At 42.7% G+C, this 27,508-nt stretch overlaps 1 protein-coding gene across 1 annotated transcript in view; it reads right to left on the minus strand.

The window, feature by feature from the left end:
* Positions 1-1,015: 1,015 nt before the first annotated feature.
* The window catches only part of iqca1 (IQ motif containing with AAA domain 1), a 152,847-nt gene continuing 126,354 nt past the window's right edge, over positions 1,016-27,508 (minus strand). The window contains exons 16-19 of the mRNA XM_048598862.1: positions 19,226-19,312; positions 18,441-18,618; positions 3,779-4,017; positions 1,016-1,523 (exon numbers count right to left, since the gene is read on the minus strand). Of these exons, the coding sequence (XP_048454819.1) occupies positions 1,395-1,523; positions 3,779-4,017; positions 18,441-18,618; positions 19,226-19,312 (633 nt within the window). The 3' untranslated portion in view covers positions 1,016-1,394. The remainder of the gene's footprint in view (positions 1,524-3,778; positions 4,018-18,440; positions 18,619-19,225; positions 19,313-27,508) is intronic.

Raw genomic sequence — 27,508 nt, forward strand, 5'->3', positions numbered from 1 at the left:
GATAGTTCATTCTACTTTAAGCTTCAGTTATGTATGCATATCTGAAGGATTGCCAATAATCATTTGTTCTTAAGCATTGGCTTTAAGCTCACACATTTATATTAGATGTGCTTATGTAAAGTGTGTATGGTAAAGGCTATTCTCAAACCTTCTTATGTACTTTAAGTTAGAACCAAATTTTAGAATCGGAAAACACAAAATTGTTGCAAGGAAATGTAACATGATTCAATAAAATGAAAGTTACCAGCCTTGAGGCTCAAGTTTATACAAATTATATGAAGAGGTGTGCTCAAAATCAGTCAACTGACTAAGTAACCTGTTCAAATTAAAGACCAGAACCTGATTAATCATTCAAAGTTGCAAAGGTCTGTTGAATGCGACAAGAATATTTAGGGTTTTGAACCATTTTGTTCAAAACTGTATTGAAGCTAGCAAACTGATCTTGGTAATGGAACTGTATGCTTTGAATCTAGGTTAAAAAGGTGTGTCCTTACATACACCTACAACTCCATGAATCTTTATTTTAATGCTACTAATTATACTTCTCTTTCAATGAAACTCTTTGGATTCACAATCTAAAATGTTTGGTCTGACTCTATCTTATGGTAGAATTTTCTGATGGTAGAATTTTTACCCGAACTGAAAAACTAGTTTTAAAAGTCACAGCAAAATAGAATATACTGGGCAGTAAATTATCCAGTTCAGGATCCATCTAACATATCCCCAAAATAAATTAACTGACTGCTTAACTGGAAACAAAACCAATGATGTAAGTACAAATCCTAAATCAGACAGAGACCATAAGGATACAACAAAAGCAGCCGATAGTTCCTTTTGCATCTGTACCATGGTCTGAAAAAAAAATATTGACAAACTGATGGAGAACCTGTGATATTTTACAGAGAATAATATGCCTCTACAAAAAGTGACAGTATAAATTCTGACCCCAGGATATCTCACTATTTTAGAAATTCCTTGACCATGTGTCATTAGCAATGATTTGGAGAGGCAGGCTTTTGTCAAACCAATATCTCAAATTTATTTTTATTAACAAAATATACACCACTCTGGCATCACAAAAGATGAATTGAGTCATTTCCTCACAACTACAACTGCCATTTGGTAGAATTCACACTATGCTTTCTGCCCCTGAGAAAATCACAAGCTTTTGTTGTTATTTGTAAAGTAGTAGTTGCAGGAAGACACATCATACAATTGTGCACAGCGAATGATTTAATCATGTTGATTGAAAGGAAACCATGTAGTACCTTGACCATTAGTGTTTTTTTCAATTAACTTAATTATAATAGGCATTCTCAAAACTTGTCTCAATACTTACAACTGACTGAATACAATATAAATATACAGCTGACTTCAAGAACATCAATATCTTGTTATTTTTTCTTTTTCCCTTTTTTCTTTTCTTTCTTTCCCTTTTTCCCCTTCTCTTTCCCTTTATCGCTTTCTTGTTCCTTTGCAGCTTTGGCTCTCTTCTTGCCCAGCGGTGTTTTGGCATACCAATCCTAGAGTAAAACAAAGAAGCAGTTATGCTTGAAGTGTATTGTGCTGCCTTATGCTGGTTTCAACCTTCAAATATCACATATTCCCTGTAACAGCTGATCCATCTGTTTTCACTTCCATTGGGAGCTGAATATTGGATGGAGTGTAATGCAGGTGGCTCATGTCACAATACCTGGTTCGGGCAACCGCTTAAGATGAGTTTCCACCCTTTACACTTCATAAGACCGACAATCCAACAAAATTCAGCCTGATCTCATTCTCAAACGGAAGTTCACACTTACATTGCCCGGTACCTGTTATTTGGTGATACCTCTTACCTCAGAGTCAGGATTTCACAGGTTCAAGATCCAGTACAGAGACTACAGTCCATAAACTAGCAATACTTCTGTACATGCTAAAAGAGTGCTGTACTGTCAAAAATGCTATTTTCTGAATAAGTCAGTAAATCCAGGCCCTGTCAACCTACTCAAGGGAAATGTAAAGGACCACATGCCATAATTCTCGGAGCAGAATGCAGAGATATGTTTTAATGAATGTGCAGAGGACCCCCTAAGGGAACCTGTGATATAGCTGTGACTTCAGTAGTCATGTGTTAGTACTCTGCTAGAATGTAGGAACCTGTACAGCACAAAGCATGCACAAATGGTAACCTTACCTTTATATCCTATCTGCTAACAAACATTGTTTAAAATTAACTCAGAAATCTGGCCTGAGCTGGTACAAGGATCCAAAAAGCCCATAACTAGAACATTGAGAAATTATTTCAATGACTTCAACTAATACCACCAAAACAGGTTGTACAGTATGACCTTTTGCTGTTTGTGGAACATTAGTGTACATTGGATGATTGCTGCCATGTATACCTCGACCAATTCATCAATCTCTACAGCAATGACTATTGTTTTAATTTAACTATTTAGCCATGTTATAACAATGACTCATGTTCTAATGTACTTATTTACATATGGTATAGGATGACTAATGTTATAATCAACTCAGGTTATAACACTGACTATTAGCAGTGCCGTGGAACAGTTTGAGAGTATGAATGGAACTTGATGCGTTCAATCTGGTGGAGATAGCAGCAGGTCTGAAGGCTGGAGAGCAGCCACCTAAGGCCACAGGTCAACGAGCAACCCAGGCATTTAACATGGGACAAGGGTGTCTCTCAGGAGCGGTTGTGGTCTTGGTACCAAGGACAGAGGGTTGCTCTCAGTATATCCTCCTTTCCTGATGGCAGTGTGCCCAGTGTGATTACAAACAGAAAATAGAGGAAATGCACTGCATGCAAAATAGCAACTGGAGATGAAATGAGATGGATCGATTGGGGATATCTATCTCAAATGGAAATGCAGAAGTCGTTAGAATCAATGGCTGCCTCTTCAGAGTTTCTGTGAACAATTTATTAGCCAATACTGATTTTGAGGCTTTTCCTTGAGGAGCAGTCATCAGAGCATGGTATTAGCCAAAGTAAATTAAGATATTGAAAACAGGACAGAACTTTGCTGGTGTTAGAGAAAAGGCCTTAGTATCAGCCCTGTCTAAACATAAGAATTTAGGATTTATCAGCACGAGTTGGCCTTCTGACCCCTGAAGCCTGCTCTGCCATTCAATAAGATCATCTCTAATCTGGTTGTGGTCTTAACTCCGGTTTCTTGTTAGACCCCTTGACCCTTGACTCTCTTGTTGATCAAACATGCCTTATGGAATGCCCTGTCAGGTTTGGACAACTTGCCTCGACTGATTCAGGCTGATTGGGAAAACTGACAGGTAGGAATGTAACACCTGGAACGATTTTACTTTCCAGTGACTATGACCGTGTGATCTGTCAAACCAGCAGTCTAACTGATCCCCATGGGTTTTCTGCTCGAAGAGTTTGGTTAAAATTGCTCCTCAAATACTTAATAAAGGAAATTGTCCTAGAATTGTATAACATCCCTATTGAGCTGCCAGGAAAAAAATAACGACTGGAACTTTGTTTTTGGTCCTTCAAAGTTTGACCAACACCAAAGTAAAACGAACAGCAAATTTCAGTAGACCACCAGAAATTTCACGGTGTTGATGAGGCTGATTTGCCTTTGTGTGGGAAATTAACTAGTCTCTGATGCAAATCTCTCCTGTTATGATGAGGCAGAGCTTGAAGTGTAAAAAAAATCATCCTGGTCCATGGCAAACCGACCAAAGTTTGTTATTGCTTACTAACTGATATGGAGTGTGCTTCTTACATGTACAACCTGTATGGTAAGTTGTTCCTTACCTTGAATGCTTCCTCCTCCTCCTTGAATACAGGATCTTGCCTGGCTAGAGGAGCAATAAACTCTATTGTGGTCAGAGGTTTGGTGTACAGCTGCTGTATGCGTTGCTCAGTTAGAATGTATTTTGCTGCTTGACTAAGATGTCCCTGGGTATAACCATCAGTAACCTTTGCTAGAGAACTCAGGTCCAATGAATTGGTCAGGATCCCACCATTTTGTTGAATGAAGTTCCGCCATAACACTGTCACATGAAAGATGAGAGTTTTAATTAGTTTGATGGCTGAAAATAACATTATAAAGCACAAGTGAAAAGCTGAAATTTACTGTCAGTGATATTGGCAAAAGAATCTTTAGTTGCGTTGTATTTCACTGTCTGTTATTTTCCCAAAGATGTTAAATGTGAAGTGTTAAAGTTAAGAGATGCTAACCAGTTTGTAAAAATGCCTTAGGGTTCACCTGCCAATATTGAAATTAATCATTTTTGCATTGTAGCAATTTCCTCTAAAAGTTGTTTGCTCCCGGCACGTTTTACTTCTGTTTACACCGGGTAGAAATAGCGTTTTCAACCTTTACAATCTGGCATAATCAAGTTACACAGTTTAAAAGATTGTGGGATTTTGGGCATGGCATCATAAAAATGTAGAATTATAGAAGTCTATAGCACAGAAGGTGGCCATTCAGTCTGTCATGTCCAAGCAAGCTGAACTTTATAATTCCCACTGTCCTTTCCCAGTAGGCCATACTTTTGTTTTCTCTTCAGGTGCTTATCCAATTCCCTTTTGCAAATTTCAATTGAACCAACCTCAGATCCTTTCAGGCAATCCATTCCAGATCCAAACTGCAACTGGTTGCATGAGCAGGTGCTTCCTCATCTTGCTGTTGTTTCTTCTACCCATCACCTAAATCGCCTGTGGTTCTTGATGCTGTTTGCCAACTGGAACCGTTACTCCCTATCCATTCTGATTAGAGCCCTCAGGATCTTGCAGACTTCCTCATAACCTTCTTTACCCTGCAAACAATGTCAGCTGAACTAAAGTCTCTTGTTCCATTTTCGTAAACGTTTTTTGGCACACCCTAAAAACATCATACCCTTTTCAAAGTGAGCGGTCCACGAATGGACACCATACACCAGTTGAGACCAGACAAGTGTTTATCAAAGACTCATGACAACGTCCTTGCTTTTGTATTTTATGGGTAGAATGGGATATTGAGAATAAAAGTGAGCATGATGAGCTAATCAGGCAAGAGTCCAAAAGTCAGTCTTGATGTTGTGTTAAATGATTACAATTTAGTCTTCCCTCATTCAGTGGTGACATTGATTTCTTGCCATCAGATCATGAGATGATATACATACATTTGTATCTTATTCATGATCTTACTTGCCAGAATCAACTTCACCTTCCCAGTTAACTTCTGTTGAGATTCTTGACACTTCAGAATCCTGACAGCATAATCCTACTATCTCAGCATAATCCAAGGGACTACCTGTCCAGTTTGGTCCTCTGCACCCAGTCCAGGTGAGTTACTGTGGCTGTGCTGCCTTCTCTTCACTTCGCTACAACTGCAGTATGTGCCTCCGTGTTGACTCAAGCACAACGGCTCCTTAGACCTCATACCATTCAACTGGGCAATGGCATTGCACAAGTGTCAGCTTCTCCAGAGAAGGGCAGTCAGCAGGTTGTCTTACACAGGCAGCAGAAGGAAAGGCTGGCACCTTGTGCTTGTAGGAAACAGTGAAGAGTCAATGTGAAAGGGTCAGGGGTTGGGGCAGTGTGCGCGGTAAAGCCAGCATGTTGCCGGATATGGTGCAGGTGCCAAAGCTTACATGGCAAACTCAGTGCATGTGTTTGCAAAGGGCTAAGGGAAGGCATGTCTAGTGCAGTGAGGGTGCACCCCAGTCACTTACAGGGTACCACCACAGTCAGTCTAGGCCTGGGTCATTTCCTGTCTGTGGGGTCTGGTCTCGGTCACTCAGGGTAGGTGGGTCAGACATAATCCAGGGCAGTTCTCATGTTCAGTCCATTGTATTGTTGAGGCCACAGGCTACTCAAGTCTGGGCCTTGGCCTGTTTGTGTTCAGTGGCTACGGGAATGATCACAACGCGAGGGGACCACTGAAAATACTCGGGCAGGACCTGGTAGCTTATCAGAGGAGACTGCTCATCTGTGAAGTGGTGGTGGGAAGTTGTTCAAGATAAATCACGGTCACTTGGGCCTTGAAATGGTGTTGATGCAGTGCAGGGTCAGAAAGGTACATCAATGGTCCAAGGACCCAGGGTAAAGCAGGGGCATTCATGCTCAGGTAAAAGGGGCTCAACTGAAACAGATGGGAAGGGAAAGGCTTGTCAGGGGCACAGGGATTGCACCACAAAAGGGACTTGAAGAAGCCATTGGCAGACCCTGCAAGTTACTACAGTGAATGCAAAGTTGAAACCTCACCCTACTGATTTAAAAATCAAATGTGCAAAAGGCTTTTGATATCGATTAAAAAAAGCACAGAAACTAGGAGGAATATGTCCCATTTTGTCAAAAAGAGGCAGTGACTCCTGACAACTACTTCATGCTAAAGCCACGTAAGTCCTTTCTCTTGGGCCACCATGCATCAGGTCAGGATGATGTGCGTGCACGGGCAGGGATATTGTCAGGCAGGAAGGAAATCCTGCACTCGGAACTAGCTGCCTAGCTCCTGTGCGGATCATGCACAATGTTGTCCTCTCAACAAACACAGAATTGAAGAGAGCACATAATGTTTGGGGCCTTGTCCAGGTTAAGCACTCCTGTTTGTAAGGTCATAAACTGAAGGTTCTTAGGGAAGGATGTCAGGGATAAAGGTGTCCTCTTACTAAGACCATGCACTTTCTCTTACTGTTGCGAGTTGCATGTTAAGACAGAATGGCAGATGTCAGTCTTGCAGCAGGAAAACTGCTTTGGATCCTGCACAGAAGACAGCGCAGCCAATTTGGTTTGCAGACACCATCGCCTGTTGCAAAACCTTAAGAGGAAGAAGCAGCAGAGCAAAATCAACCACAGAAGAGGGGAGCTCTGGCACAGAATGGGATATATTAGCTTAGATGCAGCTATCTGCAAATGACAGAGCCAGTGCAGGAAGAGATGAAAGATTGAGCAATTGTGTCAGACCAATGTCATCTGCTGCACAAACACTTGTGGCCTGAAGGCCTGGGTGATAATTCCAGCCTGGTAGCCCGAAACTTCTTTCCCAGACGATTGTTTCAGGGACCTGTGTGGCATTTCACAGTCAACAACCTATCAGTGCATCGGGATGTCATTGATGCTATTCCCACAGGGTATTCAACCTTAACACGGGGAGTTATCCAGCAAGGACAACAAGGCTTTGCAGCCATTGCTGATCTCCCACAGGTTCAGGGTGAAATCGATTACACCCGGCTAGTTATCAGAACGTCCAACATGCATCAGCAGCTTTCATGAACAGAAAAGAATTCCACTCCCTTACCGCTCAAATCATTTGTAACCACAATGGCCAGATACTTCAGTTCTGCACTAGAAATCCCAGGAACTGCTGTAACCTGTTCATCCTGGGCTGTGCACAGTTACCAACCACTTGCAAAGACCTTGGACTGTAAAAGGATGGTTGGTGGACTGATGGCACCCACTACGTCATCCTCAGACTGTTGTCATAGAGTCATGCAGCACGGAAACAATCCCTTCGGACCAACTCATCGATCTGAACCAGCTTTCCCAAACCAAAGCTCGTCCCATTTACCTGCATTTGTCCCATATCCCTCTAAACCCTTCCGATTCATGCACCTGTCCAAATTTATTTTAAATATTGTAACCGTTCCTGCGTTTGCAACTTCCTTTACGAGTTCATTCCATACTTGAATCACCATCTGTGTGAAACAGTTGCCCTTCAGGGCCTTTTTAAATCTTTCCCCTCTCACCTTAAACCTATGCCGTCTAGTTTTGGACTCCCCTAACGTAAGGAAAAGACCTTGGCTATTCCCCCTTTATATGTTCGTCATGATTTTATAAACTTCTATAAGGTCATCCCTCAGCCTCCTACAGAACGCAGAACAGACATTGCCTCCTGAAGCTGAGGTTCTGATACCTGGGCCATTTGGGCAGTGCCTGAGACAAGCTGTCCCACATCATAGTGGGCCACTGAACTCTTCACAATCTTAGTCACCAAAGTGGGGGTGAAATCTGTAGGATGATGAAGAGAAGTGGGAGTGAGAGGAAACCTTTGAGGGAGAAGATGAGGATTAGAATCCTGAGATGGACCAGATGACCTGTCAAAGAGAGGAAAACAGGGTAATGATCCAGAGAGCTTGACAGGCCAGAGGGAACCACATAATCTCCTACTCTGAGGTTGACTGAGCTCTACTGAGAATTCTCTGTTCATGTTATTGTTTCATTTGTACAATTGGCTGTCAGCTCTCCCCTTCACATATGCAATGTTCCCCAGGGGTTGTCTAACTTTCCTATCTAATTGCTCTATGCAATAAAACGCTGACTTTTGCTTTTAGCGAGTTCTGATATCCTCACCCCTGTAAAAGTTGTCGTACACATGCAAAAATTGTTCTGCAGTTAGGTTAATACTCAATTAGCTCTGATGCAGTGAGTATTTTCATTATTACGTGTTCCTGGATCTTGCTTCAAACATGGTTACCAAAGACATTTGTCACTTCAGTGAGTTCACTCTCTCACGAAGGCGACCAAGCTGTTCCGAACCTGAGACTTGTCATTATGCATCTTACTTTCTCGCAATATTTTAGAAAGCAATTAATTTACAGTGTATCCTTTCAATGTTTAAGTGTCCCCTCTGACATTGCTTCCAGTACTTTTATGCTGCCATTTGTGCATTTATTCCCTCCATCACACTCTGCCATTATACTAATTTAACACATGAGCTGCCCATTGGCCTCCTCACAGACTTAAATGTTGGAGTGTGGCTTTAAGGATCTCAGACATGAGTCACAGCTTTCCCTCCTGAAGCTTGTAGACACATGACAGGTTCTGCCATCACTCCCTTAAAGCCCAGCTTACTCCAATAGTACTTAACATTATCCCCGGTGTCCTCAGGATTCATCAGTGCCTAGCCTAACCTGTAACTTATAGGTGTGTGCTTCGCTGAAAGATGAGGCTAGCTCCAGTCACCCACTTTGCTGATTATGAGAGAGGAGCCAAGGTGTAGAGACTGCAACACAATGCATCCTTCCGGCAGTTTGAAGGTGCTCCACATCTTTCACATTTTTTTTGGTCCAATTGGGACAATCAAACTACAGCAGATACTAGAACAACACAGATAAGTACTTATTTCCCAAAGTGCACATTACGTACAACGGTTGAACACCCATGCTACCATTGTGTCCTCAGAAGGTTATTTATTCCGAGACAACAAGGTGCAGAGCTGGATGAACACAGCAGGCCAAGCAGCATCATAGGAGCAGAACGGCTGATGTTTCGGGCCTAGACCCTTCATCAGAAATGGTTATTTATTGGTTAATGGTTATATAAAAGGTTATTTATTCCTTCTACTTTCAACTATGCCTAGGTGCAGATGTGACCGCTTCAGATGGGACGGAGGGAGCATGCTGTATTGTATACCCTGATGAACTTGAAGATGTGGGTGGATGCTTTTGTAGGCTTTGGGCCTCAAGGACCAGAGCCTGCTGAGAGTATCCTGCACAGGGGCAGGATCACCTTCCTCAGCCTGAACTCCTAGAAGGAAGGGGGTTAGAAGCAGCAGGGAGTTAGAAGGCTGGACACCTCTCGGGTGTACTGAGACAAAGCTCCTGGGATGCTTGTCTCTCACTCCTCCTCCCTCTTGGTGCTGGCAGGTACCATCTGTCTCGTTGAGGTCACCTCGAGTGAGGCTGAGGCGCATCATACCTTGTCTCTTGCCATTGATGCTCAGAACTATGACCAGAGCAATGGGCAGCAGGACTCAGCACATATCCAGCAGCCACCCAATGTTCTGCTGGAGCTGGGTCTCCATGGTGGCTGCCACCCATTCCATGGAGTGTACCGTGTACTAGCACCATGACAGTGAGAATGCGCATGGGCTCCTCCCTCTTTCATTACAGCCTCTGGCACATCTACCTGATGTTCCTCTGCCTTTCTCTGCAGGTTGACCATGTCACTTATGGCTAGGTACAAAGACACATCTTCAGCACGGGGCACAGTAGGTGCCTGGTCTCTGGGAGGCTTCTTAGTGACAGAGACCTCAGGTGTTTCTTCCTTCTTTGCTGCAGACACATGGCAGTGATGGGATCGCCAGACTGAATTACCAGATTGCTTGTGACGTTAAGGCTTGCAGGGGATGAGGCTCTGAGAGATGCCGGTGCAGTAACAGAGTTAGCAATGTTTCTGTCAGAGTGAGGTAGAACAGAGAAGATGGTGTCACTTCCCCTAATAGAGTGCAGAAAATACTTGCTGTTAATTCAACATTTGTTGCATCATTTTTGTAGGTGTCAGTGGGATTGTCCTGTGCTGCGATCTCTGCCCAGGCTTTACGGGTCTTTTGTGACATCTTACTGGTGTCGTCACCCGGGAAAGTGATGTCCTTTCTGTTGGTGACCTTGTCTACAGTAGTGTCTGCAGGGTGGCATCGCAAAACTGGGGAACCATCTTAACCTTCTTGGCTGACATCTCTGGGCTTGTGGGGGTGATCCCATAGGCTGAGGGGAAATTCCTGGCCTGCAGCATCTCAAGTTGTGTTCAACTAGCCTGAAAATATGTTACCAGGACCTTTGATCCCATTCATTCAGTAACCTCTGCCCTTTGCATAGCTCATGAAGTGGGATATATGTGATCACACAAGATAACTCACCCCAGGCATTGGCATTCATAACACCATCCAACACAAAGAGTCAAGGTGGAAAGACACCTGTTTGCACCATTTGATGGATGTGAACCTTAGACATTAATCGACTGAGTGAACTACAAATTCTGATCCATTCATAACCACATGCGGCGTCAGAAATCAATGCCAGTCATAGCTGTGACACCCAGGCAATGTACTGTGCCCTGGAAAGATTCACACTAGGTGCCAAAGTAGCAAGCATCTTCCAAGATCCTATAGTGTGCACATGGTGGAGGAGCTGCTCACTTCACAATAAGGACCACAAAACATTGTGTAGCCCAAAGCCTGGCTTATTGTGTACCTTCAACCTTCCTAACCACCTGTCCTGCTGTCTTCAAGGATCTGTGGGCATGCACACCAAGGTCTCTCTGATCCTCTGTACTTCCTAGGATCCTAGTATTCAACATATGCTCCCTTGCCCCGTTATTCTTCCTAGAACGCATCACCTCCTACTTTTCAGGATTAATTCAATTTGCCATTAATCAGTCCATCTATACCATCCTGTATTTTAAGGTTTTCCTCATCGCTTTTTACCGAACCACCAATTTTCCTGACATCTATGAATTTAGTGATCACACCTCCTACAATCTCATCTAGGCCATTAACATACACTATAAATAGGAAGGGAATCAGCCCCACACATGGTGTGATGCGACTGGACTCAGGCTTTCAGTCACTACAATGCCCTTTGGCTATCATTCTCTGACTCCTGCCACCAGGCTGATTTTGGATCCATTTTGCCAAATTGCATTGGATCCCATGGGATCCTACCTTCTTGAGCCAGTCTCCCATGTAAGACGTTGTTAAAATGGTAAAAAATTGCAGCACGCTGCTGTGCAGAGGGACATGGCTGGCCTTGTGCATGAATCGCTAAAAGTAGGATTGCAGGTGCAGCAGGTGATTAAAAAGGCAAATGGAATTTTGTCTGTCATTGCTCGAGGGATGGAGTTTAAAAACAGGGAGGCTATGTTGCAGCTGTATGGGGTCCTGGTGAGGCCACACCTGGAGTACTGTGTGCAGTTTTGGTCTCCTTGCTTGAGAAGAGATATACTAGCACTGGAGGGGGTGCAGAGGAGATTCACTCGGTTGATTCCAGAGTTGAGAGGGTTGGATTATGAGGACAGACTGAGTAGACTGGGATTATACTCATTGGAATTCAGAAGAATGAGGGGAGATCTTATAGAAACATATAAGATTATGAAGGGAATAGATAAGGTGGAGGCAGGGAGGTTGTTTCCGCTAGCAGGTGAAACTAGGACAAGTGGGCATCACCTCAAAATAAAGGGAAGCAGATGTAGGACTGAGGTCAGGAAGAACTTCTTCACCCATACGGTTGTGAATCTGTGGAATTCCCTGTGTGAAGTGAAGTGGTTGAAGCTATCTCGCTGAACGTTTTTAAGGCAAGGCCAGATAAATTTTTGAACGGTGAAGGAATTAAGGGTTATGGTGAATGGGTGTGTAAGTGGAGCTGAGTCTCAAAAAGATCAGCCATGATCTTATTAAATGGCGGGGCAGGCTCGAGGGGCCAGATGGCCTACTCCTGCTCCTGGTTCTTATGTTCTTAAGTTCTTAAAAGCCTTACTGAAGTCCATGTAGACCACATCAACTACACTACCCTCATTTAAGGTTTTTGCAAAGATTTATAGCTTGGGCTAGGGATTGAGGGTCGCACACTACTCTAATGTACATCCTTAGTCAACTCCTCAAAAAATATCAAATTTGTTAGACATGATCTTCCTCTGATAAAGCCATACTGATTATCCTTGACTAATAACTGACCCTTCAAGTAGAGATTAATTCTGTCCCTTAAAATTTTTTTCAATAGTTTCCCAACCACTGATGTCACTCACTGGCCTGTAGTTTCCTAGCTTATCCTTAATATCTTTCTTGGCTAATGGTTCCACATTACCTGAATCCAGTCGTCTGATATCTCAGTGAGGGTTTGAAAATTAATGTCAGAGCCCCTGCAACCTCCCCCTTTGCCTCTCATAGTAGCCTGGGATACATCTCATATGGGCCTGGGGATTTATCCACAAGACTGCTAAAACTGTTAACACTTCTTCTCTCTCTCTTAATGCTGATTTATTCAAGTATATCACAGTCTTCCTCCCTGATTTGTACGCCTACATCATCCTCCTCTATTGTGAAATCAGATACAAAGTATTCATTTAAAACCTCAGCTATGTTTCTGGCTCAACACAGATTGCCATCCAGGTCTCTGATTGGGCCTACTTTTTCTGTGTTATCCTCTTGCCCCTAACATACTTGTAACTTTGAATTTTCTTCTATTTTATGCATCACTACTTTCTCATGTCCTTTCTGTCTCTCCTAATTAATATCTTTGTAAGTAAGCCCTGTGGTATTCCACTGGAGCTTCCACTGTTTCAGCCCTTGGTACCTCCCATCAGCTTCCCTCTGTATTGGCTGTAAGATTCCTTTTTTCCCTTATCCTGTCTTATGCATCCCAAACATACACGAGTCTCTAGAGTTTTTGGTCCCACTCTTCACCTTTACAAGAACAACTTGGTGTTGCACTTTCACTATTTCATTTTCGAATAACTTCCACAGACATAAATAGCTGCTCCCATCCACTTTGGTCAAATTCTGTCTGACCGTATTAAAATCAACCTTCTCGGAATCCAGAACCTTGGCTGCTGGCTCATCTTTGTCCTTTTTCATAATTACTTTAAATCTTAACTAAGTTATGCTCACTATCACCAAAACACTCCGATAATGACACTTCTACCACTTGCCCGGTTTTGTTCCCTAAAATTAGGACCAGCACTGCTGCCTCTCTTTTAGGACTTGAAGGGTGAGTAAGGTGGCTGAGGTTGAGTGAGGGAAGTATTACAGGCAAAATGACAGTGGAAGAGCATGACACAAAAACAGAAATTGCTGGAAAAACTCAGCAGGTCTGACAGTATTTGTGGAGAGAAACCACTGCTTTGATGCTGCTTTCAGATACTGCCAAACCTGCTGAGTTTTTCCAGCAATTTCCATTTCTGCTCCTGAGCATCTGCAGTTCTTTTGCTTTTTTGTGGAAGATATGAGCATTGGTGGGAGGTGGGTCTATCAGCCAAGACACAGTGAGGTATCAGAGAGTAGCTGGTGGGACAGAGCGGGTTATTGACCTTTTTCCCACAATGCTGAGCGTTAGTCTGCACCATACATACCATACTGACCTGAGCAGCAATGTTTGAGCAAGCTGACAGGGTCTGATGTATGCTCAACTCTTTGTTCCTGAGGGAAGAAGATGGCTATTCTCAGTACATCCTGTCCATTGGCACCTCCAGATACCTGTTGGCAAAGCGGGGCACTAATTTCCTTCTGTCCGACACGTTTGGGGCAATTCACATGGACCGTACAGGACAGCTCAGTGCTTCATCTGGTGCACAATTGTGATTTAATTCTGGTGCCAGTGCCGGGAATCCTGGAAGAGCCCAGCAATGGCAAGTACTCTCATCTCTGACCAGAGGGAAGATATGACGAGTGGGACGCTATAGCTCAGTGGAGCACAGTTAATGAGGAAAGTTTTGAAAAATAGAGTGAAAAATCTTGCTACGATTCACAGAGAGAAACTGCATGAAACTTGACCAAATCTGGGAAAAGTCAGCCCCATGTTAGTGAGTTTGTTAGTCATGTCACATGTTGTCTTGTTGATAGCAGTGCAAGTTTGGAGCTCAAATATCCTGTTAAGCTCCTCTAATTGAAAATTTGCTCAGTTGTAGGAAGCAATCTGGTTCTTTCTTCAGCCCTACTGAAAGGGATCAACAACTACTTTCACATTAATTGCAGAGTGAAGCCTAATCCAATGGACAATTGGGGAGCTACTGATTCTGCTGCCTGGAGAAGCCCTCAGTAATTGACAAAATATTGACAATAATTGTGGTGGTCTGCTGCACACTGTAAAATCCTATCATCACAAGGACACAGCCTTTGCCACCAGGTAAATAGTGAGCAGCTCAGCAGAAGGATCAAGGGAAGAGAATATGCAAGAATATCCAGCCCCTTTCTGGATCATCCATCTGTGATCAACTCATCCCTCTGCAATATCAAGAAATGCAAACACCCTTCCCATTCAACTATAGCTCGAAACATTACTTAACTCCCATTATTGACCATCATGATTACTACATGGCCACAAAGCAAAAACAAAATCCACCACAAAACAAACATTTCAGTCCGAATTTATAAGTGAAATGTCCCATATCACAGTTAAGTGTCAGCTAATCACTCTTGGGAATTCCCTTACTGCCTAGCTGTCTTCCCTGTGCCTCTGCCTGACCTAGTGCTCCCACACAGTACTGTGCCACTGGCTACAAGATGCTTTTAGTGGGACTGTACATGACCTTGCAGTGTGATTTCAAATTCAGTGGCGGAATCTCCCACTTTGCACCATTATTTCCACTTGCTGTTCTTTCTGTCTCCAATCAACAGCACTCAGCCAAACTTATGAGGTTTGAACATACTTTCACAGAGAGATCGTGATCACAATAGCTTGCCTGTGATTTTATGTGCTAGCATTGCCTAAATCTACAACAAGCATGAGTTTGACTAACCCAGAGTAAACAATCTAGAACATCAGCTTTTGATGGGCAGCCTTCTATTGGATTTCCTATTCTGCCGGTGGGAATGGCTGACAACTTGGTCAAAAACCAGAGATTAGTTTTGTCAGGGATAACAAGGTGTAGAGCTGGATGAACACAGCAGGCCAAGCAGCATCATAGTAGCAGGAAGGCTGACATTTCGGGCCTAGACCCTCAGTAAAGGGCTCACCCTTGTCCCCCTCCACCCACACATCAACGAATACCGGTCACGTTTGGACATTGAGCAGTTTTTCCACCGCCTCCGCCTCCACGCTTACTCCTTTAACCGTGAACCTAACCCTCCCTCTACTGACCCCTTCTCCCACCTCCAACACACCCCTCCTCCTGGACACCACCCCAAGGCCTCCTACCCTCCCTCGACCTCTTCATCTCCAACTGCCGTCGAGACATCAATCGCCTCAATCTCTCCACCCGTCTCACCCACTCCAACCGCTTCCCCGCAGAACGTGCAGCCCTCCGCTCCCTCCGCTCCAATCCCAACCTCACCATAAAACCCGTGGACAAGGGAGGCGCAGTTGTAGTATGGCGCACTGACCTCTACATCGCCGAGGCCAGATGCCAACTCTCCGACACCTCTGCCTACCTCCTCCTCGATCATGACCCCATCCCCGAGCACCAAACCATCATCTCCCAAACCATCCACAACCTCGTCACCTCAGGTGACCTCCCACCCATGGCCTCCAACCTCATCGTTCCCCAACCCCGCACTGCCCGCTTCTATCTCCTTCCCAAAATCCACAAACCTGACTGCCCTGGTCGACACATTGTCTCTGCCTGCTCCTGCCCCACCAAACTTATCTCCACCTATAAAGCATTTCTGATGAAGGGTCTAGGCCTGAACCGTCAGCCTTCCTGCTCCTATGATGCTGCTTGGCCTGCTGTGTTCATCCAGCTCCGCACCATGTTATCTCAGATTTTCCAGCATCTGCAGTTCCTACTATGTCTATTAGTTTTGTCAGAATTTGACTCATTGTAATTTCACTGTACATGGAAGGCTTGTTTCATAGAAATGCCACAAGGAGCATACGGGCACAGAAACTCTTCCTGACAATACTGCATCACTGCCAAGTGATGGGCATGGTTGCCTTCCAATGAGAAAGATAGTCTATTTAGCTAGATTCCAGTACATAGTGAAGCAGTAACTGCTACTGCAAGGTTGGAGTAAGTTCTCAGCAACAGCTGTGCTTCTGTGTGACTTTTATTCCCATTCCTGGTTTATCTCCCTGCATTTGCCCCTGCTCCCATACTTTGCCCTCATCCCTGGAACCTCAACTTTAGTAAGGCCATCTACACAGGAGCAGTTGGTTTGACTTTATTATGCACGGACCATAATGATGAACGCAGCACTCGTACATGTTCATTCTGGCTTTGGGATATCCGTTGTCCAAATTCACAGGTGGCCATTTTGATAACAGGTTTTTTGTGCTAATCTCTGCGTATAGAAACATTGGGCTGAATCTTATGTTTTTTTGCTAAGTTCTAGTTGCATCTTTTGGAAGCATTTCCATCTTGAGGCCTAACTAGTTTTCTTGCTGTATCTTACCAAACACACATCCTTAACTACCTACCCTACTCCCGGCACCCATCACATCAAATTCGAGCTCAAACTAACCGCGCGCCAAACAACTTGCCACTCAGTGGTATTCCACCAAAAGACCAGCATCTCTTGAATCCGTGCCATCCTCATGGACAAGGATGGGCCCTGTCAACCCAGAGTTGCTCTGCAGAGTTCCTGACATTTACACCAAACATAGCAGACAGGAGGAAATTGGCACACTGCTTTGTAGGCAGAGATTTGGAGGTCCTGTTGGATGCAGTAGTTCTTTCCTAGGATTTGGATTAGTCTGAGGTTACCACCTGAGTTGAAGCAGTCTCAAATGTCTCGAGGCATGCACAGTGCTATAGGAAGAAGATCAATGACGTTCTCCACTTTGCCAACCTAAGTGCCACTTCTCTCTGATACCTCACACTGACTCCATCTCTACTACTGTACCCACCTCCCACTAAAGTGCATCGTCTACCACTCTCACTATTAAACGCAATATCTTCCTTCACTCACTGTCACCCACCCTAACCCCTGACAGCACTAACCCTGCATGCACCTGTACTACTTATTTGCTTGCTTAGGACACCTCCCCACTTGCACCAAAAGTAACAGCTATGCCACTCACTTTCATCTCCCACATTACCTGCCTGTCTCACGTTCCAAGAAACAAAAACAGCTCACAGTAGGGCAGTCGGACTGAAGATGGTTGGTGGGCCAACATTTAGCTCGTCACCCTTTGGAGAGAATCCTGATTCTGAATGACCTGAGTGACCGCAAGCAAGCCCCTGGAGGGATGCCATTGACTTACTGTGCTGGGACTTCCTAGCGGAAGCTAATCTTCTTGACCTGACTGAGGTGTGCTGACAACATTGACAAGCTTCCTGTGCTAAACAGAAGTAGCACTAGCTGCACTAGATCACGTGGGCACAGCAAGCATTAGACAACTGAGCTGACTAATTCAGGCACTCACCTGAATTTCCACCCAATTATTTAAACAGACGAAGTTAGTCAGGTTTCTTTTGTCCACAGATCTCCTGCTTTACTGCAACCTCAAGAGCTTCCTAATTTTCTTCTTCCACTGGACTTCCTCTACTTAGATTTCTAAATGGCCCTGTTATGGCTTTAATTCTGGATTTGCAACATACCCATGTCTGTGAAATGGTTTTAAATTGTTTCTGTGGCTTTTGATTTCCTCACTGTAGCCATGATTCACCATTGTGGCAAGTCCATCTGACCTGTAAATATTATGCTTACTCTTCCCTTTCCAAGCTTGTAAGCTGTGCTGCTTATTAAAGCTTTCCCCTTGCCCACTTCAGAGTTTAATTTTAAATGTGAAGTTGCTGATGTGTATTGCTCTCCAGCTGTACCTTAATTCAGGACTGCTCCTATTGATAATCAGCAATCAGTATTATCTGTAATTGCATCGATACGAATAATGTACCAGACCCATCGAGTTCCTAGTTCACGCTTGCTGCTTTGTGTCCTCTATCAGTTCTAAAATGCTTTTTTCTTTGAACCATTGATCATAGATTCTGTCTTTTGAACCTTGCCATGACTTTTGGTCCAACAGATTTTCAATGTTCACTGGACCACAGCAACTCAGTAAGCATGGCCATAGATCCGAGAACATCCCTTTTACAATAGAATCAGTAAGTAATCTATACTCACCAAATCGCGAGGTATAATCTGGTCTAGGGATGAGCACAATCTTCTGGAAACCTCGGCAGAAAGACTTCAACTCTGCATCGAATGGCCGTCTCGTTGTGCCCACAATGAGAACACGATCTTCTGCTTTAATAGACTTGAGTATTTTTGGGAAAGATTTCTTTAGCCGCTTCGGTTCTAGCTGTACAAGATGAGACAAGGTGAAATTTGATGCTCCAGTTATAAAAGAGCTGGCTAGCATGAAGCAAATGAATTTTTCACAATATTTTCAGAAAGTGATAAAATGTACATCCCCTTCTTTAAAAAGGTTGTCAAGGATAGTTTGATAATTTACCAAGAACTTTATTCCATAATTGAAAATATGTAGATGGATTGTTTGTCTTGCACAGAGGGTTTTTTTTTTCCCATAATGCTACAGTGGAACATTTGCGAAAAGTGGATGAATAAGATTTGCTATCAATCTGTGCACATAAATAGCCTTCAGTTTGTAACCCCATCATACCTTGGGAGTGCAGCATTTGAAAGAAACACAGATGCAAACTCTGTCAGATTGCGCCAGCTAGTTCATGACATGTAGTTTGCTACCACCTTCTCAAGGGTACCTAGGGGATGGGCAACAAATGCTGGCCCAGCCAGTGATGTCCACATCCCACGAATGAATTTTAAAATGTATAAATATTCAAAGAACAACAAAAAAACACTGAACCAAGTCTATAACGAATACTGACTCCATAACCTGGGCCAACGAACCATTTCAATATCATTTAACAAAACAACTTTGCTCCTACCTGCTTTTCCATCTTTGGAACCTTCTTGTAGAAGACTTTCTCTGCATTGTCGATCCATACAACAGAAGGCTGCAACATACGAGCAACCTAAGTAAATCACACCATCAGTAGGGTTAAAGCTAGAACAGATAAATACATGTATGAGAGAAACATAAAAACATAGAAAATAGGAGCAGGGATGGGTCATTCATTCTATCAAGCCAACTTCTGCCGTTTAACGTGATTGTGGCTGATCCTCTATCTGAGTGAAGAAATTTCTCCCCTTGGTCCAGAATGGCCTAGCAAGTATCCTAAGACAGTGACACCTTGTTCTGGACCTCATGGCCAAAAGAAACATCACCCATGTATCCAGTCTGTCAATTCCTGTCAACAATGATTATGTTTCATTGAGATCCCTCTCACTCTTTCTAAACTTCAGTGACTGCAGGATGAATTGACTGAATCTCTCCTGATATGACAACCCTACCATCCCAGGAAACAGTCTGGTGAACTGTCACTGCATTCTCTCTGTGGCAAGTATGGCCTTTATTCAGGAAGGAACTCAAAACAGCACACAATGCTTCAGCTGTGGTCTCACCAAGGCCCTGTACAGCTGTAGTTAGGATGTCCTTGCTCCTGTACTAAATCCCTCTTGCAATGAAGGTCAACATACCACTTGCCTTCCTAAAATCTTGCTGCATCTACACACCTGCTTTCAGTGACCCACGCACAAGGACATCCAGATCCCTTTGCACATCAACATTTCCCAATCTATTGCTATAAATAATACTCTGCTATTCGGTTTTTCTGACCAAAGTGGACAACTTTATACTTCTCTGTGTTAACCTGCACCTGCTACGCCTTTGCCCACTCAAACAACTTGTCTGAATCACTCTTTACATCCTCCTCATCACTCTCAATCCCATGTAAATTTGTGTCTTCAGCAAAGTGAAAATATTACGCTTGATTCCCTCATCCAATTTATTGCTATACCCAGACATAGCTGCAACCCAAGCACTGATTCCTGTGCTACCCAACTTGTCACTGCCTTCCACTCTGAAAAAGAACCATATATTCCTACTCTCTGTGCCTGTGTTCAGAAGAAGAGTCCCGACCCAAAACATCAACTTTTCCGCTCCTCTGATGTTGCCTGGCCTGCGTGTTCCTCCAGCTCCACACTTTGTCATCTCTGACTCCAGCATCTGCAGTTCTTGCTATCCCTACTCTCCATTTCCTTTCTGCTAACCAATTCTCAATCTGTGCCAGTATATTATCAGCAAACCCACGGGTTTTGGTTTTGCACATTTTGTGACTTGAAACTTTATCATAAGATTCTTAAAATCCAAACACACCATATCTACTGGTTCATTCTCATCTATTTGACTTACGTACTCAAAAAACTTCAGCAGGTTTGCTAAACATGATTTGCCTTTCATAAACCGATGTTGACTTTGTGTGATTCTTTTGGTGTTTTCTAAGTGTCCTGTTATCATCTCCTTTATAATAGACTCCAGCAAATATCCAACTACTGATGTTAGACTAACTGGCCTGAAATTCCTGGTTTTCACCCTACCTCTTGTTTTAAATAGTGGTGTTACATTTTCAAGCATCTATTCTGATGGGACCATTGTAGAATCCACAGGGTTTTGGAAGATAACCACCAATGTATTAATTCTTCCAATGGCCACATCCCATAGTACCCTAGGATATAGATTAACAAACCCTGGGGATTTATCAGCTTTCAATTTCATTCATTTCTTCAGCACCTTTTTTTTAAACTAATCCTCATCTCCTTCAATTCCTTTTTCCTAATACACTCTTGCTTCCTCACATTTCTGGGAAGTTATTTGTGGCTTCTTCTTTGAAGTCCGAACTAAAGCAGTTGTTATTTGCTCTGCCATTTCTTGTTCTCCGTATCATTGCCCCCATCTCAGATTGTAAGGTCTTCACTAATCTTCTTTTCTCTTTATACATATTTATGTAAACTCTTGCAGTCACATTCAGTTTCCTTGTAAGTCTACTTTCATGCTCAATTTTACCTGTCTTAATCATCATCTGGGTACTCCTCCGTTGAATTTTAAATTGTTTTCAGTCTATAGGCTTACTAATTTTACTAGAAATTCTAAGAATGTATAATTGTTGCACTGCATGCATTTGTTATTTAAATATCAACCAATACCAATTCATTGTCATGACTTTAAATGATGTGTGTAAAGGAAAACTGCAACCAACATTTGGAAGTTGTTAACCTGAAAATCCAAACCCCAAAAAAACTAAACTCAACACAATACACAGAGCAGAGAGCACACATAGTAAAGTGGTCAGTCATTGCTCACAGAGGCAAGGGCTCAAGGCTGTATATATGCCATTGATCAAATATTGACATAATTCGAGAAGAAATGAGAACAAGTTGCCTGCTTGAATAGGATATACAATTTTAACAAACTAACAAGATGGGGGGACCTTAAAACTAAAAAACAACAATGGGGGCGGCAGTGGAGGGAAGGAGTGGGACCTTAATTCCATCATAGGACGAGGGCGTCGCTGGCTAGGCAGCATTTATTGCCCATCCCTGACTACACAGAGGGCAATTAAGAGACAACCACATTGCTGTGGGTCTGGAATCACATGTAGGCCAGACCAGGTAAGGATGGCAGTTTCCTTCCCTAAAAGACATTAGTGAACCAGATGGGTTTTTCCTGACAATGGATTCACAGGCATCATTAGATTGTTCATTCCAGATATTTATTGAATTCAAATTCCACCATCTGCCATGGCAGGATTCGAACCCAGGTCCCCAGAACATTATCTGGGTCTCTGGATTAACAGTCCAGCGATAATATCACTAGGTCATTGCCTCCCCTCAATAGCTGCTCTGGCAGAATTGCCCTGTTATTTTGGCTTGAGTCCACCAGAAACTAGACTGGGATGAGCTAAAATAAACTGAATTCATGCCAAACTTTCCAGATGCGTTTATAGTGTATAGTGCAACCTTCTTAAGGACCTGGAGCAACATTGGTACTGGTACAAAAATGAGATACTGCAGATGCTGGAATTCTGAAATAAAGTAGAAAATACTAGAAATACTCAGGAGGTCAGCAACATTTGGGGAGAGAGAAACAGAATAAATGCTTCAAGCCAATGGTTACTTAAGATTAGATGAAGGGTCATCATCAACCTGAAATGGTAATTCTATTTCTCTCCATAGATCTTACCTGAGCAACCTGGTATTTCTAACATAATGGTGCATGCTAGCTGAAACATAGTATACTTGTTGACCAACTGGAGGTTGTTCTGAGGAAGGGTCACCAGACCCAAAATGTTGATATTTTCTTCACAGATGCTGCCAGACCTGCTGAGCTTTTCCAGCAACTTCTGGTTTTGCTCTTGATTTACAGCATCTGCAGTTCTTTCGGTTTTTATTTGGTGGTTGTATGCTCCATCTTTGCATTCATACATGAATTGTAGCCTGCACACTACAGAGGAATATCATTTTTAGGGTTTTAAGATGCTCCTTATAAGAGGGAAGTCAAGGGGCACATATATCTTTCATCTGTCAAGGGTTACTAAATACTCTGTCTCTGTTAGCTTGACTTGTGTCAGTTGTGGCTCAGTTAGAGTCACTGCCATAGATCCATAAAGCATGGAAACAGACCTTCAGTCCACTTTGTCCATGCCGACCAGATATCCTAAATTAATCTAGTCCCATTTGCCAGCATTTGGCCCAAATTTTGCTAAACCCTTCCTGTTCATGTACCCATCCAGATGCCACCAGCTGGTACCACACTTGCCTGAATTAACATGTTGTGGGTTCAACTCCAAATCCAGAGATCTGAGCACAAAGTCTAGGCTGACACATTCCCTTGCAATATTAAGGGAACACTGCACTGTTGTAGGTGTTGTATTTTGATGAGATGCTAAACCAAAGCCCCATTTAAAGTCACATGTGGCAGAAGCTTGCTGCGTCGTTCCGAATATTATTGCTGATATTTACCCTTCAATCAACATCACAAGTACAGGTTGGCATCAACTTGCCAAGCTTCCTTCAACCACACCTCCTAAACCTGCAATCATTGCTACATTGAAGGCCAAAGGGTGTCAAAGCCTGAAAACCTGCAAGTTCCCCTCCAACTAACTTGGAAACATGTCACCATTCCTTCGCTATTGTTGAATCAAAATCCTAGAACTTCTTTCATAATATCACAGTGGGCGTACCTGCTAGGGACTGCTAGAAAGGGGTTCACCACCACTTCCTCAAAGGAATTTAGAGATGGGAAACAAATGTTGGGCTTATTAGAAACTACAACGGCCCATAAAATAAAAAGAAATATTACATTGCTGTTTGATGGAGCTTGCTGTGTGTAAATGGGCTGCCACATTTCCTGCGTTACTACACTGGCTGTAATGCACTTTGAGATGTATTGAGATCATGAGAATGACAATATAAATGTTATATTTTTTGTTTCTTGGGTAGTCGGTTTGTCATAAATATATGGTTGGTTGGCTGAAATTATAAAATAAGGTGATACCCCGAATCTATAAACTTTGGCAGTATGAAGGGTGATATTTTGAGTCTTTTTTTTCAATAATTTATATTACTGCCGTTATGATTTTTTTTCAACTCAACTCCTAATAGAATGTCGAATTTCTGGATCTGCGGCAAACATGAAATATACAATCAGGCACATATTACCAAATAATGCAATCAGGGAGTAAGCTGTTAACCTAGAAGTTGGCATTTCCAACATTTAAAATCCCGTCTGTTGTGTATGATGTACAGGAAAACTGTAAACAATTGTAGAATATATTGTGTACTTAAGTATTTGCCTTTACTCCAATTTTCTTCAATCTGCAGATTACTACTAGAATAGAGTTCCATAGATAGCTGCTAGAACATAAAATACTAAGAAATAGCAGCAGGAGCAGGCCAATTGAGCCTGTTCTGCCATTAATTAATATCATAGCTGATTTGATTGTTATCTTAATTCCACTTTCTTGCCTGCCCCCACAACCCTTGAATGAATCAGGTGAATGATAAATGTAACGCAGACAAATTGAAGTGATCCATTTTGATGGTGTAGGGATTGTAACGAGGTCAGCTAGCTGGACTTCATGGAATATGAGTTCCCTGATTGGAGCTGTTAATCGGGTCCAATCAGGGAGCCCTGGCTGACAAAAGAAAAGGGGAATGCCAGAGATGCTGACTCTCTGATGGCTGACTCTGAATGAGGCAGTACTAAAATCAAGGACTGTTCATGATGGATACTGGCCTCTCTGGAGTTATTTCTTTTAGAAGAAAGGGAAAAGGTATTATAAAATAAAAGTATAATTCTGAAATGGGTGAAGGATTAGAGAGGCCTGAGGTACATGTGCACAAACCAATGAAGCTTGCTGAAGCAGTGGAGAAAGCAATTTAAAAAAATACTGAAGATCCTGGGCTTTGTATATCAAGGTGTGTAGCATACAACTGGCATTGAGTGCCTAATTCTGGGCATTGTTGGAGAAGGTCTGAGAGAATGTGTGGAAAAATTTGCTGGAATGGTTTCAAGGATGAGGGGCTTCACTTATTTTATTGAAGAATCCTGGGTCGTTCTCCTTAGAGCAGAGAATGTTGAGAGATTAATTTTATAGATTCACAGAAATGGAATGGTGCAAGAGGAGGCCATTCAGGCTATCACATCTCCAAACGAGCATTCTGGCTTAGTCGTATTCCCCTGCCTGTTCTCTACATCCTTGTAAATATGTTCTAATCAAATAATCATCTAATGCTCTCTTAAATTCCTCATTGACCCTGCTCTACCACATTTCCAGATAACGCATTCCAGACCCGAACCACTCACTGAGTGAAAACATTCTTTTCTCACATCACGTTTGCTGCTTTTGCAAATCACTTCAAAATGTATGCTCGCTCATCCTTGATCCTTTTATGAGCAAGAACATTTTTTCCCTATCTATCAGATCTTGACTTCCGGTGTTTTTGAAAACCTCTATCAGATCTCCTTTTATTTAGGCTTCAACATCAATAGGGTCTTGACAGTGTGCATAGAAAGAAACCGGAAGGAACCAGCATCAGAGGATTGGCAATTGGTAAAAGAACCACAGGTGTGGAAAAGTTTGCTTATGCAGTGAGTAGTTAGAAATTGGAACACATTTCCTGAAAGCATGGTTAAAAATCAATCAGAAATGGCTTGCAAAAGAAAATTGGATAAGCACTCAGTATGGAAAAATCTGGAGGGCAATGGGAAAAGATTTGAGGGGTAGGACTAGCGAGGTTATCTCCGTAGAGAGCTGGCATGGAATTAACTGTCTGAATGGCCTCCTCCAGCGCTGCAATCATTCTGTGATTTTAGGTACCTGCTATTATTCCAGACCCTGGTCCAAGTGGCCATTCTGCAGTGCTAAAAGTATAACATATAAATGTTTCCCTGAATAGTATCAGTAAGTGGGTACCCTGTCTGGTGCAACCAATTCAGTTTTGAACCAGTGTTTACTTTCTGGGATGACTGCCGGGTAACTTTAATTATCAAAAACTGATGTTGAAAGGTTTGGTTTTTAACTTCAGTTTTGAATGAAGATTAGTTTTCCCTTCCCAGTCAGAAAATTTGGCACATGTGGAATCAGATCGTTGTACATTAATCAGATCTTTGCTATTCTTAAATACTCCACCCTGCCAGGCCTTCTGTTGGTCATCCTTTAACCTAGAGTACTCGAGCAATCATTCCATCCTACAATTGCCTTGCTGGGATCAAGCACAAACTGTGACATAAATATGGGACTTCCCTGTAAATACTTTGAAAGTAAAATGATTAACATTCTTTGTCACTGCCCACTAGAACATGAATTTTGCACCTGTGTCTCCAGTTAGTATGCTTTTTATTGTGGTTAGGCTTTTGCTCAGAATTTGTGGTGTGGACCTCAATAATGGGTGAGTTGATCTAGTGCAGTTTCCTACAGTTACTTCTGATCACGTTCGGAACAGTAATGACAGAAGTATACGAACAGGCTGTTTGAATTTTCCTGTCAAGAATAATTGTAAAGGGATAGGCAAGGAGCCTTAAGAATGCCTATTAAAAGATGAGAGGCATGGGAAAATGACAAAACTTAGTTTGCCACATGATCCAACTCACGCAAGGGATCTGAAAGTGAAGTTTCTACTTGCAGTAACCTGTGAAACAAAAATAATGCAATGAAAACATTCCTTTGCAATGGAGGAAGGGTGGTGACCTTCCACAATTGTTTTCCAGTTAAGTGATGTTATCAGTCATTAGCCTTGCTGTGTCCATTTATGGTTTGGATTTCAGAAGAGCAAAGAGAGATCGGAAGAACTGCGAACAATCAAAAACCTTGAGGCTCTATTGAATTCTACAAATCTGATTATATCACCTTCAAAGCCCACTAAGTTTCTAATTTATTTTTTTATTCTTGACATACTCACTTCATGCTGAGCTGACAACTTAAACCAAAACAAGTCATTAAAAAAAAACTCCACTGGTGATCTTAGTCTAATCTATCTAATATTTTGGACTCACTGTTAACAATGCCACACAAGCCCTCCTAACCCACAATTAAATTCTAACATGATGTTTACTTATAGATATTTAGTAATATTTTTTATGTAAAGCCATTTGAATTCTTCAGTTAAATTTTAAGCTCATAAAATTCTTAAAGGTCTAGACAAGGGAAATGTGGGGTATTGAATTAGAGGGCACAATCTCACACTGTAAAAAAGGCATTCAGGATTGAGGGTGAGGAGGAATTTCTTCATTTAAAGGTTGGTGAATCTTTAGAATTCTCTATCTCAGAGGGTTGTGGGAGCTCAGTTGTTGGACACAATCTGCCAGGCCCAGAGGAGGTGATCCCAGACCCAGGAAGGAAATTATTTAAGATGGTAACTCTGTCATCTTCCTGCTTCTGCCCAAATTAACTTCTGGACAGGAAGGCTCCAGGTCCACTTTTGCAGCCCACCACAAATTGAGGCCCTTTTGGGATAAATTAATGAACACTTAAGGGTCTAGTCCTGCCTGGGCTGCAGTCATTTCAGCTCCAGGTAGGCTGAGAAAAAGTCAGCCTACCTGAGTGATTAACCAGTGCAAACAAATGCTGCAGGGACCGTGGAAGGGGCCCAACTATCTACACTAATCTGTGCATGATGGAAGGAGTGGGCATCGGGCATATGAGTGGCATCTGAAACCCAACATTACTTTTTAAGATAACAAGGTGTGGAGCTGGATGAACACAGCAGGCCAAGCAGCATCATTGGAGCAGGAAGGCTGACGTTTCGGGCCTAGACCCTTCATCAGAAAT

The sequence above is a fragment of the Rhincodon typus genome, chromosome 7 (assembly GCF_021869965.1).
Source record: "Rhincodon typus isolate 14 chromosome 7, sRhiTyp1.1, whole genome shotgun sequence".
Lineage (NCBI taxonomy): Eukaryota > Metazoa > Chordata > Chondrichthyes > Orectolobiformes > Rhincodontidae > Rhincodon > Rhincodon typus.